The sequence below is a fragment of the Bufo gargarizans genome, chromosome 5 (genome assembly GCF_014858855.1).
Source record: "Bufo gargarizans isolate SCDJY-AF-19 chromosome 5, ASM1485885v1, whole genome shotgun sequence".
NCBI lineage: Eukaryota > Metazoa > Chordata > Amphibia > Anura > Bufonidae > Bufo > Bufo gargarizans.
In genome coordinates, this window is record NC_058084.1 from 450706007 (window position 1) to 450724458 (window position 18452).

At 44.8% G+C, this 18452-nt stretch overlaps 1 protein-coding gene across 1 annotated transcript in view; it reads left to right on the plus strand.

Moving 5' to 3' along the window:
- The window catches only part of CUBN (cubilin), a 231021-nt gene that overhangs the window by 142265 nt on the left and 70304 nt on the right, over window positions 1-18452 (plus strand). The window contains 5 exon segments of the mRNA XM_044294650.1: window positions 387-582; window positions 8403-8600; window positions 13121-13267; window positions 15187-15377; window positions 15460-15631. Coding sequence (XP_044150585.1) covers window positions 387-582; window positions 8403-8600; window positions 13121-13267; window positions 15187-15377; window positions 15460-15631 — 904 coding nt within the window.

The window sequence follows — 18452 nt, forward strand, 5'->3', positions numbered from 1 at the left end:
AGTCCCCGCTCGCATCTACATCGCAGCTTGCGATGTAAAACGGCAAGCATTCGCCCCATAAGACGCAGGGGCATTTCTCCCCTGTTTTGGGGGAAGAAAAAGTGCGTCTTATGGGGCGAAAAATACGGTAATATCAGGAAGTATTACTTTACTGAGAGAGTAGTGGATGCATGGAATAGCCTTCCTGCAGAAGTGGTAGCTGCAAATACAGTGAAGGAGTTTAAGCATGCATGGGATAGGCATAAGGCCATCCTTCATATAAGATAGGGCCAGGGGCTATCCATAGTATTCAGTATATTGGGCAGACTAAATGGGCCAAATGGTTCTAATCTGCCGACACATTCTATGTTTCTATGTTTCTATATTGTTTTGTATTTCTCTTGCAGATATTTGATGGACCCGACACCCACTTTCATATAATAGGCACATATTGCGGGGTTGCTCCTCCTCCTTCCCTCTTCTCCTTCGGTAGCACAGTGACCATTCAGTTCCTTAGTGACAACAGTATCAGCAAAAGGGGATTTCTGCTGGAATGGACTGCAGTCAATGCATCACCTGAGCCAGTGCCTACCATCACTCCAGGTATCAATCATAAAGGGGGTTTACAGTTGGCTTCAGCATCCTTCAAAATAATCATTTATGAAGGTCGCTGTCATTTTGTAATGTATTTATTTTCCCTTTATGGCTCCTATCTCCCGTTCTGGGCTGTGGTCACATGACAATGTCCATGCAGTTCCTTCTTGTTTCCTGTGATGTAATGTCCATGGGCGGGGCAGTGATAGGGAAGTGTCTATGTAACTAGCTGGGTGGGAGGAGCTATAACCTAGTTGGGCGGTGATAGAGGTGTGGCAGAGAAAGGAGAAGTGCATCATGGGTTTGGTTGGATACAGCAACAGGAAGTGCTACATACAGGATGGAAAAAAACAGAGGGATTGATTTACATGGTGGAAACGGGTCAGGAGAGTCCAAAGTGAAAAAAAAAGCATGAAGAAGATGTAGCTGAGGTAAGCAACGACATGAGCGTGTATGTTAAAGACCATAGTAATCCTGGAAAACCCCTTTAACCACCTCCGGACCGCCTAACGCACATGTGCGTTCCGGAGGTGGCAGGCTGGCGCACAGTCACGCATATACGCGTCATCTCGCGATACGCGAGATTTCCTGTGAACGCGCGCACACAGGCGCGCGCGCTCACAGGAACGGAAGGTAAGCGAGTGGATCTCCAGCATGCCAGCGGCGATCGTTCGCTGGCAGGCTGGAGATCCGAATTTTTTAACCCCTAACAGGTATATTAGACGCTGTTTTCATAACAGCGTCTAATATACCTCCTACCTGGTCCTCTGGTGGTCCCTTTTGTTAGGATCGACCACCAGAGGACTCAGGTAGGTCAGTACAGTCGCACCAAACACCACACTACACTACACCCCCCCCGGTCACTTATTAACCCCTTATAAACCCCTGATCACCCATGATCACCCCATATAAACTCCCTGATCACCCCCCTGTCATTGATCACCGCCCTGTCATTGATCACCCCCCTGTCAGGCTCCGTTCAGACGTCCGTATGATTTTTACGGATCCACGGATACATGGATCGGATCCGCAAAACGCATACGGACGTCTAAATGGAGCCTTACAGGGGGGTGATCAATGACAGGCGGGTGATCACCCATATACACTCCCTGATCACCCCCTGTCATTGATCACCCCCCTGTCATTGATCACCCCCCTGTAAGGCTCCATTCAGACGTCCGCATGATTTTTACGGATCCATGGATACATGGATCGGATCCGCAAAGCACATGCGGACGTCTGAATGGAGCCTTACAGGGGGGTGATCACCCATATACACTCCCTGATCACCCCCTGTCATTGATCACCCCCCTGTAAGGCTCCATTCAGACGTCCGCATGATTTTTACGGATCCATGGATACATGGATCGGATCCGCAAAACACATGCGGACGTCTGAATGGAGCCTTACAGGGGGTGATCAATGACAGGCGGGTGATCACCCATATACACTCCCTGATCACCCCCCTGTCATTGATCACCCCCCTGTAAGGCTCCATTCAGACGTCCGCATGTTTTTTGTGGATCCGATCCATGTATCCATGGATCCGTAAAAAATAATACGGACGTCTGAATGGAGCCTTACAGGGGGGGTGATCAGTGACAGGGGGGTGATCACCCTGATCACCCCCTGTCATTGATAACCCCCCTGTAAGGCTCCATTCAGATGTCCGCATGTTTTTTGTGGATCCGATCCATGTATCCATGGATCCGTAAAAAATCATGCGGATGTCTGAATGGAGCCTTACAGGGGGGGTGATCAGTGACAGGGGGGTGATCACCCTGATCACCCCCTGTCATTGATAACCCCCCTGTAAGGCTCCATTCAGATGTCCGCATGTTTTTTGTGGATCCGATCCATGTATCCATGGATCCGTAAAAAATCATGCGGATGTCTGAATGGAGCCTTACAGGGGGGGGTGATCAGTGACAGGGGGCGATCACCCTGATCACCCTGATCACCCCCTGTCATTGATAACCCCCCTGTAAGGCTCCATTCAGACGTCCGCATGTTTTTTGTGGATCCGATCCATGTATCCATGGATCCGTAAAAAATCATGCGGATGTCTGAATGGAGCCTTACAGGGGGGGTGATCAGTGACAGGGGGGTGATCACCCTGATCACCCCCTGTCATTGATAACCCCCCTGTAAGGCTCCATTCAGACGTCCGCATGTTTTTTGTGGATCCGATCCATGTATCCATGGATCCGTAAAAAATCATGCGGATGTCTGAATGGAGCCTTACAGGGGGGGTGATCAGTGACAGGGGGGTGATCACCCTGATCACCCCCTGTCATTGATAACCCCCCTGTAAGGCTCCATTCAGACGTCCGCATGTGTTCTGCGGATCCGATCCATGGATCCGTAAAAATTATACGGACGTCTGAATGGAGCCTTACCAGGGGGGTGATCAATGACAGGGGGGTGATCCGGGAGTCTATATGGGTGATTACCCCCCTGTCATTGATCACCCCCCCTTTCATTGATCACCCCCCCCTGTAAGGCTCCATTCAGACATTTTTTTTGGCACAAGTTAGCGGAAATTTTTTTTTTGTTTTTGTTTTTTCTTACTAAGTCTCATATTCTACTAACTTGTGTCAAAAAATAAAATCTCCCATGAACTCGCCATACCCCTCACGGAATCCAAATGCGTAAACATTTTTAGACATTTATATTCCAGACTTCTTCTCACGCTTTAGGGCCCCTAAAAAGCCAGGGCAGTATAAATACCCCACATGTGACCCCATTTCGGAAAGAAGACACCCCAAGGTATTCGCTGAGGGGCATATTGAGTCCATGAAAGATTGAAATTTATGTCCTAAGTTAGCGGAAAGTGAGACTTTGTGAGAAAAAAACCAAAAAAATCAATTTCCGCTAACTTATGCAAAAAATAAAAAATTTCTAGGAACTCGACAGGCCCCTCATTGAATACCTTGGGGTGTCTTCTTTCCAAAGTGGGGTCACATGTGGGGTATTTATACTGCCCTGGCTTTTTAGGGGCCCGAAAGTGTGAGAAGAAGTCTGGGATCCAAATGTCTAAAAATGCCCTCCTAAAAGGAATTTGGGCCCCTTTGCGCATCTAGGCTGCAAAAAAGTGTCACACATCTGGTATCGCCGTACTCAGGAGAAGTTGGGGAATGTGTTTTTGGGTGTCATTTTACATATACCCATGCTGGGTGAGAAAAATATCTTGGTCAAATGCCAACTTTGTATAAAAAAATAGGAAAAGTTGTCTTTTGCCAAGATATTTCTCTCACCCAGCATGGTTATATGTAAAATGGCACCCCAAAACACATTCCCCAACTTCTCCTGAGTACGGCGATACCAGATGTGTGACACTTTTTTGCAGCCAAGGTGGGCAAAGGGGCACACATTCCAAAGTGCACCTTTCGGATTTCACAGGCCATTTTTTACAGATTTTGATTGCAAGGTACTTCTTACACATTTGGGCCCCTAAATTGCCAGGGCAGTATAACTACGCCACAAGTGACCCCATTTTGGAAAGAAGACACCCCAAGGTATTCCGTGAGGGGCATGGCGAGTTCCTAGAATTTTTTATTTTTTGTCACAAGTTAGCGGAAAATGATGATTTTTCTTTTTTTTTCTTTTTTCCTTACAAAGTCTCATATTCCACTAACTTGCGACAAAAACAAAAAAATTCTAGGAACTCGCCATGCCCCTCACGGAATACCTTGGGGTGTCTTCTTTCCAAAATGGGGTCACTTGTGGCGTAGTTATACTGCCCTGGAAATTTAGGGGCCCAAATGTGTGAGAAGTACTTTGCAATCAAAATGTGTAAAAAATGACCGGTGAAATCCGAAAGTTGCACTTTGGAATATGTGCCCCTTTGCCCACCTTGGCAGCAAAAAAGTGTGACACATCTGGTATCGCCGTACTCAGGAGAAGTTGGGCAATGTGTTTTGGGGTGTCATTTTACATATACCCATGCTGGGTGAGAAAAATATCTTGGTCAAATGCCAACTTTGTATAAAAAAATGGGAAAAGTTGTCTTTTGCCAAGATATTTCTCTCATCCAGCATGGGTATATGTAAAATGACACCCCAAAACACATTCCCCAACTTCTCCTGAGTACGGCGATACCAGATGTGTCACACTTTTTTGCTGCCAAGGTGGGCAAAGGGGCACATATTCCAAAGTGCAACTTTCGGATTTCACCGGTCATTTTTTACACATTTTGATTGCAAAGTTCTTCTCACACATTTGGGCCCCTAAATTGCCAGGGCAGTATAACTACGCCACAAGTGACCCCATTTTGGAAAGAAGACACCCCAAGGTATTCCGTGAGGGGCATGGCGAGTTCCTAGAATTTTTTATTTTTTGTCGCAAGTTAGTGAAATATGAGACTTTGTAAGGAAAAAAGAGAAAAAAAAAAAAATCATAATTTTCCACTAACTTGTGACAAAAAATAAAAAATTCTAGGAACTCGCCATGCCCCTCACGGAATACCTTGGGGTGTCTTCTTTCCAAAATGGGGTCACTTGTGGCGTAGTTATACTGCCCTGGCAATTTAGGGGCCCAAATGTGTGAGAAGTACCTTGCAATAAAAATGTGTAAAAAATGGCCTGCAAAATCTGAAAGGTGCACTTTGGAATATGTGCCCCTTTGCCCACCTTGGCAGCAAAAAAGTGTGACACATCTGGTATCGCCGTACTCAGGAGAAGTTGGGGAATGTGTTTTGGGGTGTCATTTTACATATACCCATGCTGGATGAGAGAAATATCTTGGCAAAAGACACATTTGGGCCCCTAAATTGCCAGGGCAGTATAACTACCCCACAAGTGACCGCATTTTGGAAAGAAGACACCCCAAGGTATTCCGTGAGGGGCATGGCGAGTTCCTAGAATTTTTTATTTTTTGTCGCAAGTTAGTGGAATATGAGACTTTGTAAGAAAAATAAAAAAAATAAAAATCATCATCATTTTCCGCTAACTTGTGACAAAAAATAAAAAGTTCTATGAACTCACTATGCCCATCAGCGAATACCTTAGGGTGTCTACTTTCCGAAATGGGGTCATTTGTGGGGGTTTTCTACTGTTTGGGCATTGTAGAACCTCAGGAAACATGACAGGGGCTCAGAAAGTCAGAGCTGCTTCAAAAAGCGGAAATTCACATTTTTGTACCATAGTTTGTAAATGCTATAACTTTTACCCAAACCATTTTTTTTTTGCCCAAACATTTTTTTTTTATCAAAGACATGTAGAACAATAAATTTGGTGAAAAATTTATATATGGATGTCGTTTTTTTTGCAAAATTTTACAGCTGAAAGTGAAAAATGTCATTTTTTTGCAAAAAAATCGTTACATTTTGATTAATAACAAAAAAAGTAAAAATGTCAGCAGCAATAAAATACCACCAAATGAAAGCTCCATTAGTGAGAAGAAAAGGAGGTAAAATTCATTTGGGTGGTAAGTTGCATGACCGAGCGATAAACGGTGAAAGGAGTGTAGTGCCGAAGTGTAAAAAGTGCTCTGGTCATGAAGGGGGTTTCACCTAGCGGGGCTGAAGTGGTTAAACCACTGCAGTCATTTTAATTCAGTCTTTTGTATAGTATGCCATGGGACTACCATGGCCAGGGGCGTAGCTAGAAATGACTGGGCCCCATAGCAACATTTTTTTATGGGCCCCCCTCCCAGATCTCCCACCCCCACATACCTCTCAGACCCCCACCCCTTCCAGAGCTCCCACCCAAACACCCTTACAGGACCTCCCACCCCAACATCCCCACACCCCTCCTAGACCTCCCACCCCCACCCTAAATCTCCCACCGCCAGTCCCCAGATATAATGGTCCAGACATCAAGTGTCCTGCTCCCCCCTCCTGTCTATATAATGGTCCAGACCTCCAGGTTCATGCTTCCCCCTACTCCCCATATATTATGGTCCAGACCTCCAGGTTCATGCGTCCCCATACTCCCCATATATTATGGTCCAGACCTCCAGGATCCTGCTTCCCCCTACTCCCCATATATAATGGTCCAGACCTCCAGTATCCTGCTTCCCCCTACTCCCAATATATAATGGTCCAGACCTCCAGTGTCCTGTTCCCCCCTATATAATGGTCCAGACCTCCAGGTTCATGCTTCCCCCTACTCCCCATATATTATGGTCCAGACCTCCAGGTTCATGCGTCCCCATACTCCCCATATATTATGGTCCAGACCTCCAGGATCCTGCTTCCCCCTACTCCCCATATATTATGGTCCAGACCTCCAGGATCCTGCTTCCCCCTACTCCCCATATATAATGGTCCAGACCTCCAGTATCCTGCTTCCCCCTACTCCCAATATATAATGGTCCAGACCTCCAGCGTCCTGTTCCCCCCTATATAATGGTCCAGACCTCCAGGATCCTGCTCCCCCCTTCTCCTTAAATATAATGGTCCAGACCTCCAGGGTCCTGCTCCCCCCTTCTTAAATATAATGGTCCAGACCTCCAGGGTCTTGATCCCCCTTCGCCTTAAATATAATGGTCCAGACCTCCAGTGTCCTGTTCCCCCCTATATAATGGTCCAGACCAGACATCCAGGGTCCTGCTCCCCCCTTCTCCTTAAATGTACTGGTCCAGACCTCCAGGGTGCTGCTCTCCCCTCCTCCACAGATATAATGGTCCAGGACTCCAGAGTAAGTTTTACCAGTCCCAGAGTCAGCCAGCCCTCACCTCACAGCCACTTGAACGTCTGTGCGCCCACACTCCAGCAGCGCTGCCAGGCCCAGCAGCACGCAGCTTCGCTGTATACTCTGCATCCTCCACTTCCGGCCAGTTTGACTGCCGCCCAGACTGGGAGCGGGACCACTCCATCTCCTCATTGCAGGTATGCCTCTCTGCCTCCGGCCGCGCCCTATCGCCCACAGCCTGCAGGCCCTGCAGATAGCGCTTTTTCTGTCTGTCCTGGAGGGGCCTGCGACCCTTGTAGCTACGCCACATGAATTAAAAAATATATATAATCCTCAGCCGGCGGCCCGGGCCCCCAGTGGCGTAGGGCCCCATAGCCATTGCTATGGCTGCTATGGTGATCCCTACGCCCATGACCATGGCCATAGGGGGTACAGAGGTAGCAGTCGTATGTGGCAAGGCACCTGAGAATGCCCAAAGGCCTCCCTGCCACCTAATAAAACATTAGTTTTATAAATGGAACATGATAGATTGAGGGGCCGTGATACAGATTTTGCACTGGGGCCCATCTATAAGTCACAGAGGTGATGTGTTGCAAGCCATTATCCTATATTAAAGGGGTTTTCCCACACTTTTCTACTAAAGACCTATCCTCTGGATAGGTCATCAGTATCTGATTGGGGAGACCCCGACGATCAGCTGTTTGATAAGGCTCCAGCGCTCATATTAGTTCCGTGGCCTTCTTGAGGCTTTTCCTAGGCCACGTGATGTTACATTCATTGATCATATGGCCTTGGCGCAAGTCAGCCCCATTGAAGTGAACCGCGATACCAAGCACAGCCACTGTCAGATGGGCGGCGCTGTGCTTGGTGAGCAGAGAGGTGGCCGTGGCACTCACAGGAGCGCAGCTGCCTTCTCAGACAGCTGATCGGTAAAGGTCTTGGGTGTTGGACCCCCACCCATCAGATACTGATGACCTATCCTGAGGATAGGCCATTGGTAGAAAAGTATCTGAAAACCCTGACATTTGCTTCCATACATAATGAGGGATGAAAGTAATTGACGTGTCGGAAAAAAAAAGGTGCAGCCAAAATTTCTCTCTACAGTCCATCCTGATATTTTTTTATTTCATATTAGTAGTAGGGGGCGCTATTACTCTTGGTATGGACTTTGAACCATATGTTATCACATTACAGGTGCATGCGGTGGAGCTTTACAGACCGGAGAAACACCACTATTTCTTTTCTCTCCTGGATGGCCCAATATGTACCCTTCGAGGATTGTGTGTACCTGGGTGATCCGGTCTCCTGAGTCCACGGTGGAGCTGAATCTCCTGTCAGTGGATATTGAAGCACACAGCACGTGCAATAATGACAAGCTGGTCATCAGAGACGGTAAGGGATAGATCACTGTATAAAGATGGAATGAAATAAGGTTGATGACTCTGAATGTCCATCCTTTCTCATTTTTCTATCTAAATAGAGTGTGTGGTTGTTAATTCTTAAAGGGGTTTCCAGAACTTAAAGGGGTTATCCCATGAGTAATGTAAAAAATGACAATCAGTCATCATATAGTACATTACAATCTCTTTCTAACAAACCAGTCCTGTACCTCGCATGGATCTAGAGATCTTCCCAATTATTCCCCCCATTGCTCTGCTAGATTTATATCAAGCTGGCAGCTCAAGGGGAGTGTCTTTTCTGCTGTAGCTCAGGGGGAGTGTCAATGATCTTCCTATCACAACTCAGGAGGCAGCTGAAGGATGAAACTGAGCATGTGCGGCCATCTGAGTGAGCAGGACAAAGAAATAAGAAAAAACTAAACCATTAGTGGCGCTATACAGATAGATCTTATTGAATACATGCAATTACAAAAGTATTCAGATCCAGGTGCTGGTTTGAAAACTGTTGAATATTTTTCATGGGACAACCCCTTTAAATACTCATGGATAAGTAGTATAAATATGCGGCATTTGGAATAATTTATTGTCAGATTAAAGGTTCATGATCCAGTTTATAGAAAATGATTTAATGGACGACCACTTTTCATGTTGAGAAACCGAATGTTTCAGTCCACACGGACCTTCTTCGGCGGCTTTAAATTCTGTAGTGAAGGATATAGAAACACATGTCTATAACAGAGTATCAGAGCGACAGATGTGATAGGTACATCTATATACCACTATATTGCCACTATACAAAGCATTGGTGCGGCCTCAACTAGAATACGCTGTTCAGTTCTGGGCATCAGTCCATAAAAAGGATGCCCTGGAGTTAGTACAAAGGACACACCTTCTCATTCAAAGAGTTTTCTTTATTTTCATGACTATGAAAATTGTAGATTCACACTGAAGGCATCAAAACTATGAATTAACACATGTGGAATTATATACATAACAAAAAAAGTGTGAAACAACTGAAAATAGGTCATATTCTAGGTTCTTCAAAGTAGCCACCTTTTGCTTTGATTACTGCTTTGCACACTCTTGGCATTCTCTTGATGAGCTTCAAGAGGTAGTCACCTGAAATGGTTTTCACTTCACAGGTGTGCCCTGTCAGGTTTAATAAGTGGGATTTCTTGCCTTATAAATGCGGTTGGGACCATCAGTTGCGTTGTGGAGAAGTCAGGTGGATACACAGCTGATAGTCCTACTGAATAGACTGTTAGAATTTGTATTATGGCAAGAAAAAAGCAGCTAAGTAAAGAAAAACGAGTGGCCATCATTACTTTAAGAAATGAAGGTCAGTCAGTCTGAAAAATTGGGAAAACTTTGAAAGTGTCCCCAAGTGCAGTCACTAAAACCATCAAGCACTACAATGAAACTGGCTCACATGCGGACCGCCCCAGGAAAGGAAGACCAAGAGTCACCTCTGCTGCGGAGGATAAGTTCATCCGAGTCACCAGCCTCAGAAATCGCAGGTTAACAGCAGCTCAGATTAGAGACCAGGTCAATGCCACACAGAGTTCTAGCAGCAGACACATCTCTAGAACAACTGTTAAGAGGAGACTGTGTGAATCAGGCCTTCATGGTAGAATATCTGCTAGGAAACCACTGCTAAGGACAGGAAACAAGCAGAAGAGACTTGTTTGGGCTAAAGAACACAAGGAATGGACATTAGACCAGTGGAAATCTGTGCTTTGGTCTGATGAGTCCAAATTTGAGATCTTTGGTTCCAACCACCGTGTCTTTGTGCGACGCAGAAAATGTGAACGGATGGACTCTACATGCCTGGTTCCCACCGAGAAGCATGGAGGAGGAGGTGTGATGGTGTGGGGGTGCTTTGCTGGTGACACTGTTGGGGATTTATTCAAAATTGAAGGCATACTGAACCAGCATGGCTACCACAGCATCTTGCAGCAGCATGCTATTCTATCCGGTTTGCGTTTAGTTGGACCATCATTTTTGTTTTTGAACAGGACAATGACCCCAAACACACCTCCAGACTGTGTAAGGGCTATTTGACCATGAAGGAGAGTGATGGGGTGCTGTGCCAGATGACCTGGCCTCCACAGTCACCGGACCTGAACCCAATCGAGATGGTTTGGGGTGAGCTGGACCGCAGAGTGAAGGCAAAAGGGCCAACAAGTGCTAAGCATCTCTGGGAACTCCTTCAAGACTGTTAGAAAACCATTTCAGGTGACTACCTCTTGAAGCTCATCAAGAGAATGCCAAGAGTGTGCAAAGCAGTAATCAAAGCAAAAGGTGGCTACTTTGAAGAACCTAGAATATGACATATTTTCAGTTGTTTCACACTTTTTTGTTATGTATATAATTCCACATGTGTTAATTCATAGTTTTGATGCCTTCAGTGTGAATCTACAATTTTCATAGTCATGAAAATAAAGAAAACTCTTTGAATGAGAAGGTGTGTCCAAACTTTTTGTCTGTACTGTATATATACACTCACCTAAAGAATTATTAGGAACACCTGTTCTATTTCTAATGCGATTATCTAGTCAACCATTCACATGGCAGTTGCTTCAATGCATGTAGGGTTGTGGTCCTGGTCAAGACAATCTCCTGAACTCCAAACTGAATGTCAGAATGGGAAAGAAAGGTGGGCTACAACAGCAGAAGACCCCACCGGGTACCACTCATCTCCACTACAAATAGGAAAAAGAGGCTACAATTTGCACGAGCTCACCAAAATTGGACTGTTGAAGACTGGAAAAATGTTGCCTAAACAGAATGAGAACATGTATCCATCGTGCCTTGTTACCACTGTGCAGGCTGGTGGTGGTGGTGTAATGGTGTGGGGGATGTTTTCTGGGCACACTTTAGGCCCCTTAGTGCCAATTGGCCATCGTTTAAATGCCACGGGCTACCTGAGCATTGTTTCTGACCATGTCCATCCCTTCATGACCACCATGTACCCATCCTCTGATGGCTACTTCCAGCAGGATAATGCACCATGTCACAAAGCTCAAATCATTTCAAATTGGTTTCTTGAACATGACAATGAGTTCACTGTACTAAAATGGCCCCACAGTCACCAGATCTCAACCCAATAGAGCATCTTTGGGATGTGGTGGAACGGGAGCTTCGTGCCCTGGATGTGCATCCCTCAAATCTCCATCAACTGCAAGATGCTATCCTATCAATATGGGCCAACATTTCTAAAGAATGCTATCAGCACCTTGTTGAATCAATGCCACGTAGAATTAAGGCTGTTCTGAAGGCAAAAGGGGGTCCAACACCGTATTAGTATGGTGTTCCTAATAATTCTTTAGGTGAGTGTATATATATATATATATATATATATATATATACAGATTTGCACCTAATTGTAAAAAAATTAGTTTTCCCTTGATTTTCAGGTAAGTAGAGTATCAATATAGTTATAATGAAAGCCAGATGGTATCATATAAATCTATAGTGGCTTTGGCATCCTATCCTGGGCCAGGACATATGCCTGCAGTATACAGTATATGCCTCTAAACTAATAGTGCCAGAAAATTAGAGAAGCCTGAGTAGATATAAATGTTGGCCAAGTCGCTGTACCTGCAAAGACTACTCTGAGTGCCGCATATTTATACTTCTGATTGTTGACTGTCAAGTCCTTGTTGGCACCAGAATCATCAAGTGTGCGGTCCTCCATCATTTAATACACTATCCTCAGGATAAGTCATCACTATCTGATTGTAAGATCCGACCCCGTCATCCCTAGTGAACAGCTGTTGGAGAGCGCCTTTACACTTCCTAGGCCAGTGACGTCACGTCCATCGGTTAAATATCCTATGTGCAGCTCAGTCCCATTCAAGTGAATGGAACTGAGCTGCAATACCAAGCACAGCCACTATACAATGTACGGCGCTGTGCTTGGTATAGTATGAAGTTATCACAGCATTCATTCCAGCATCACAGCCTCTTCAAACAGCTGAGCAATGGGGGTGCCAGAGGTCGGACCACCCCCCCAATCTGACATCTGATATAATATGATATATCAGCAAAATTTAAGCCCTGAAACCCCCTTTAATATATCTTCATAGTGTATGAAGCCCAGGTTTTAAGATATAGAGCACTAAATTCACTGCATAGGTTTCAATTTAATAGGTAACATTCTGACTCCCTGTAGTCACCACTAGAGGGAGCTAACTGCAATTGAACTCAGTAATAACACACTACGCAGTAAACTCTGAAGCTCCCTCTAATAGTGGTGGTTGCAAGAAGCCAGAATGTTTTCTATTAAAGGGGTTGTCTCATCTCGCCACTACTAAGGCGGAATGAGACACAGTCCCAACCACCAGCCAGCCGGGAAACAGGAGCGCTGGCATACTCCGCTGTTTCTTGGCTGGCCGGTGGTCGGGGCTGTGTCTCATTCCACCTTAGTAGTGGCGAGATGAGACAAGCTGTAATTATTACTGTTTCATTCTAAAATTATTAACATATATTCTATTATTTTTTATCATCAAGGAGACAACAACATTGCCCCCGTACTTACCACCATCTGTGGTCGGGAGGTTCCTGGACCAATACGATCAACCGGAGAAGCTATGTTCTTGTATTTTGCCTCTGATGGAAGTGTTTCTGGGAGAGGGTTCAATGCGTCTTATCATCGAAGTAAATTTTCTTGCACATATTTAGATTTTGTATATTGAAGCTATCAATTTGTACCTGTATTTTGCACAGTATATTTTGGGGGTGGTGACTGTGTCCACCTCTAATCTGTCCAAAGCCGTTTTAAATTTATGCAGAATAAAGCTGCTTGCTACCGATCCAGAGTATATAAATCGTAGACCCAGGTCTTCTGCTGCCCATGTAGCATGTTGGTGTAAGGCCCCATGCACATGACCGTATCTGTTTTGTGCGGTCCATGTTGTATGCACATATTTAGCAGACCCAGTGACTTCAATGGGTCCCCAGTCTGTATTTTGCGAACAAGCATAGGACATGTTCCATCTTTTTTCAGAGCGGACATACAGACGTGGAAAGCACACCTGTGTACCTTCTGCATCCATCCATATGTCCGTTCCTCAAAAAGATATCTATGTACACAAAATGTGGACCATGGACCCACTGAAAACAATGGGTCCGCAAATAAAATGCAGACAGCACACGGACCGCATGCTTATTCTGCGGATCCATGATTTGCGTGTGCATGGGGCCTAAAGGCTTATCTGAGTGAGGTTACCTTGTTGTGGCAGGTGGGCTCACACTTATTGACCCAAATATCTCCAAAACTAAAGCTACATCGTATCTTGTGATATTTATCTCATTGCTTCATAATATGTACTGGGCATGTGCAATATTTTGCTAAATATGGCATAGACTATGTGAATTCTGCCTTAGGCTACTTTCACACTTGCGGCAGAGAGATCCGGCAAGCAGTTCCGTCGCCGGAACTGCCTGCCGGATCAGGCAAAATGTATGGTAACTGATGGCATTAGTAAGACTGATCAGGATCCTGATCAGTCTTAAAAATGCCTGATCAGTTGAAAAAATGCATTGAAATGCCGGATCCGTCTTTCCGGTGTCATCCGGCAAAACGGATCCGGCATTTATTTTTTTCACCTCTTTTTCAGTCTGCGCATGCGCAGAACGGAAGAACGGATCCAGCATTCCAGTATTCTGAACGCCGGATCTGGCACTAATACATTCCTATGGGAAAAAATGCCGGGCATTCAGGCAAGTCTTCAGTTTTTTTCGCCGGAGATAAAACCGTAGCATGCTGCGGTTTTCTCTTTTGCCTGATCAGTCAAAACGACTGAACTGAAGACATCCTGATGCAAACTGAACGGATTACTCTCCATTCAGAATGCATGGGGATAAAACTGTGCAGTTCTTTTCCGGTATAGAGCCCCTGTGACGGAACTCTATGCCGGAAAAGAAAAACGCAAGTGTGAAAGTACCCTGAGTGTAGTATACATACTACAAAAGGTGGTCTGCCTCCACCTTGTGGACATATGTAGTACTGCATGCTCAACAATGTAATATAAACCATACATACCAGAGAGGCAGAACAGGGTCACGAAAAAGAGAGCAAAAGGGGTAGAGAAAGCACCAGGACCATCCGTCCCCTATTTACAGAAAGCAGCAACACCATAATAGGGGACCCTCTCTCCTCTATATGTGCCATATATATGGAGGCCAAAAATAAAACCTCTCCCCCGCAGTTCACTCTTTTCTCGAAGGGTGGGTTCACATCACAATTTTTGCCTCCGTTTGACAAATACGTTACAAAAAAAGGTTACAAAAACGCAGCACACCATGGTCTTGTATCCTGCACAGTCTGGTAAAAAAAAAAAACGGATACTTTTTTACAATGGTACAAAAAAAGTATACTTTTTTATTTTATTTTATTTTTTACAAAGGAACTCTATAGTGAATGGATCCCGCTGTATGGCGTCAGTCTGAGGCATCTGTTTAACGTATACCATTTTGGATATGTTAAAAGGATGAGAAAAACGTGATGTGAGCCCACCCTGAACCCCCAATGCAGCCGCAGTAGGTACCTACATATTCTTCTTCTTCTTCATCAGGCTGTGGTGGATATCTGCATGCAAACAGAGGAGTGATAACCTCGCAGAATTACCCCGAAAACTACGTTCCCAATCAGAACTGCACGTGGCACGTGATGGTCACCGTCGGCTTCACAATTGCCGTCCATTTTGAACAAACATTTGAAGTCCTGAACAACGATGGTTCCTGCGGCAGCGGAGACTTCATAGAGGTAGGTTCATCGTCATCTGGGGGGGGGACAATTGTGTAAAACACGCCTATTTAGGTATAACTAATGGATATTATGTCACCAGCTGAAAAACGGCGCAGATGAGTCATCCCCTCCGCTTGGAAATGGGAAATTCTGCGGCAGGAACGCTCCGTCCACCATGCACACCACCGACAACGAACTCTTTGTCCGATTCATCACAGACGCCAGTAACGAAGGGAAAGGGTTTAAGCTCGCATACGAGGCAAAAGGTCTAGGTAAGTGGAAATGACTCGTCTATTACTCTACATAGCAATCAGCTACTGTGGAACTACAACTCCCAGCATGCTTTATTAACTTCTATGGAGAATTACAAGAACAACCAAGCAAGTGTGGATGCTGGGTGTTGTAATTTTACAACAGTTGGAGTGATGGAGGTTTCTTACCCCAGACTAAACCTTCTAGTTACTAAAGGGGTATTCTGAATTTATCCAATAAAATAAACGTGATTTTTTTTAAACACTTTGGGGCAGATTTACTAATCCTGTTCAATAGTAAGGCAGTGTAAACTTATACAGACAGTCTTATAGGGGTTGTCCCACAAAAATATTCTATTTTTCAAACCAGCACCTGGATCTGAATACTTATGTAATTGCATGTAATTAAAAATGTATTACAGCTACTGAGTTATTCAATAAAATGAATCTGTAGAGCGCCACCTGCTGTTTGCTCTTTTCTTTATTTCTCTTTCCACCTCACTGAGGTGGTTGCACATGTTCAGTGCCACCCTCTAGTGTTAAAAGCTGTGACAGTCTGAGATAGGGAGAGAGCTGCAGCAGAAAGGACACAACCCCTGAGATGTGATAGGGAGACAGCTTCAGAAGAAAGGGCATGCCTCCTGATCTGTGATAGGTGGACAGATGCAGCAGAAAGGACACACGCCCTGAAAAAGACACACCTCTTGTCAAAGGGAGAGAGCTGCAGGAGAAAGGACACCCCCAAGAAAGGACATGCTCCCTGACCTGCCAGCTTGAAATAGCAGAACAATTGGAGCAGTAAATGGGGAGATCTCTGGATCCATGTGAGGTGCAGGGCTGGTTCTGGCTTTGTTAGAAAGAGGACGTCATGTGCTGTATGATGTCTGATTTTATATCAATCAGGGATGACCCATTTAAACTGTGTCAGATCTAACATATTGGCTGATGCTGGATGATAAATCACACACACCTATAGACTCTCTGACCACCTATTTGTTGGTTTAGCTTACCTCAAGAAATTTGCCATATTTTTTGTGTCATCGCACAATGTTGCCTCTAAACCCTTACATTATCATGTACTGTGACATCACTATTTATTATTCCTGTACTGTGACATCACTGTGTGTATTATCCCTGTACTGTGACATCACTGTGTGTATTAGCCCTGTACTGTGACATCACTGTGTGCATTACCGCTGTACTGTGACATCACTGTGTGTATTACCGCTGTGCTGTGATATGACTGTGTACATTACCGCTGTACTGTGACATCACTGTGTGCATTACCGCTGTACTGTGACATCACTGTGTACATTACCACTGTACTGTGACATGACTCTGTTTATTATCTCTGTACTGTGACATCACAATTTATTATCTCTGTACTGTGACATCACTGTGTACATTACCGCTGTACTGTGACATCACTGAGTACATTACCGCTGTACTGAGACATCACTGTGTACATTACCGCTGTACTGTGACATCACTGAGTACATTACCGCTGTACTGAGACATCACTGTGTGCATTACCGCTGTACTGTGACATCACTGTGTGCATTACCGCTGTACTGTGACATCACTGTGTACATTACCGCTGTACTGTGACATCACTGTGTACATTACCGCTGTACTGTGATTTGACTGTGTAAATTACCGCTGTACTGTGACATCACTGTGTACATTACCGCTGTACTGTGACATCACTGTGTACATTACCGCTGTACTGTGACATCACTGTGTACATTACTGCTGTACTGTGACATCACTGTGTACATTACCACTGTACTGTGACATCACTGTGTACATTTACCACTATTATTACATTCTTCTAGGCAATTACATTACTGTATACATTATTTGATTCAAGGGAAATGTCGCACTAAGATGAGAAGGGGATCCAAGAAGAGGTGCACCCACTAACAGACAGCACCCAGTCTGATAAGATAAATAAATAAAAGAGTAGAAGTGGGGCACTCACTAAAAGTATAGGGATCTTGAATTTATTAAGGCAATAGCATGGTAAAAGTACAATAAACGTAATAAAATATCATATATCAATATTGCTATGAAGTAACAAAGTTACAATAAAAAGGGGAGCAAATAAAATATGGTACTATCGATGATAGGCAATAAAATATAACAATAGTAAAATGCAATAAAAAAGGATTAAATACAATACTGTTTAGATATATAAATTGATATGGATCCCGATAAATATGGTTAAAAGTAGTGAGTTCATATGTCAACCATAGGGACATTCACTGATTAAATCCTGAGGAGTAATTCCATGTATGATGATCCGCTCCAACAACCAGTCTTTAAATGGTTCTCTCAAGCAAGAAAAGTCAGAGTCCCAAGCGTATGCAGCTGAAGAGGTTTTACTGGATATCAGTTTAGCTGCTAATACGCACAGCGGCGTCCCGCTGTAATAATGCGATCGCTTATGAGTGGGGTATACAAGTGCTTACCCGAGGCTTCTGGATAACGATTCCTCGACACGGTGCGTTGGTATACGGCTCCGGTCTCAAGGATAGATGTCCTGTTTCAAAATTGGCGCCAGTTGAAATGCTTGTTGCACGCGGTATGAGTTACCTGCGTAGTACAACACCGACGATCCCGGTAATGACTCTGGCCCACAGGTGCTGACTTCCAGGCTTCTCGGACTTGTAGACCCACTTGTCCTGGTGGGGGGGGGGGATACCAGACGCGTTTCGGGGATTTACAAAGCAGACCCCTTCCTCAGTGGTTGACAACCCCCTGTTCGTGTTCCGTTTTTATAGAGCATGAGAGACAGAGAAGAACTGGTTCGGAATCCGACTTTTAAGGATTAGGATCAATT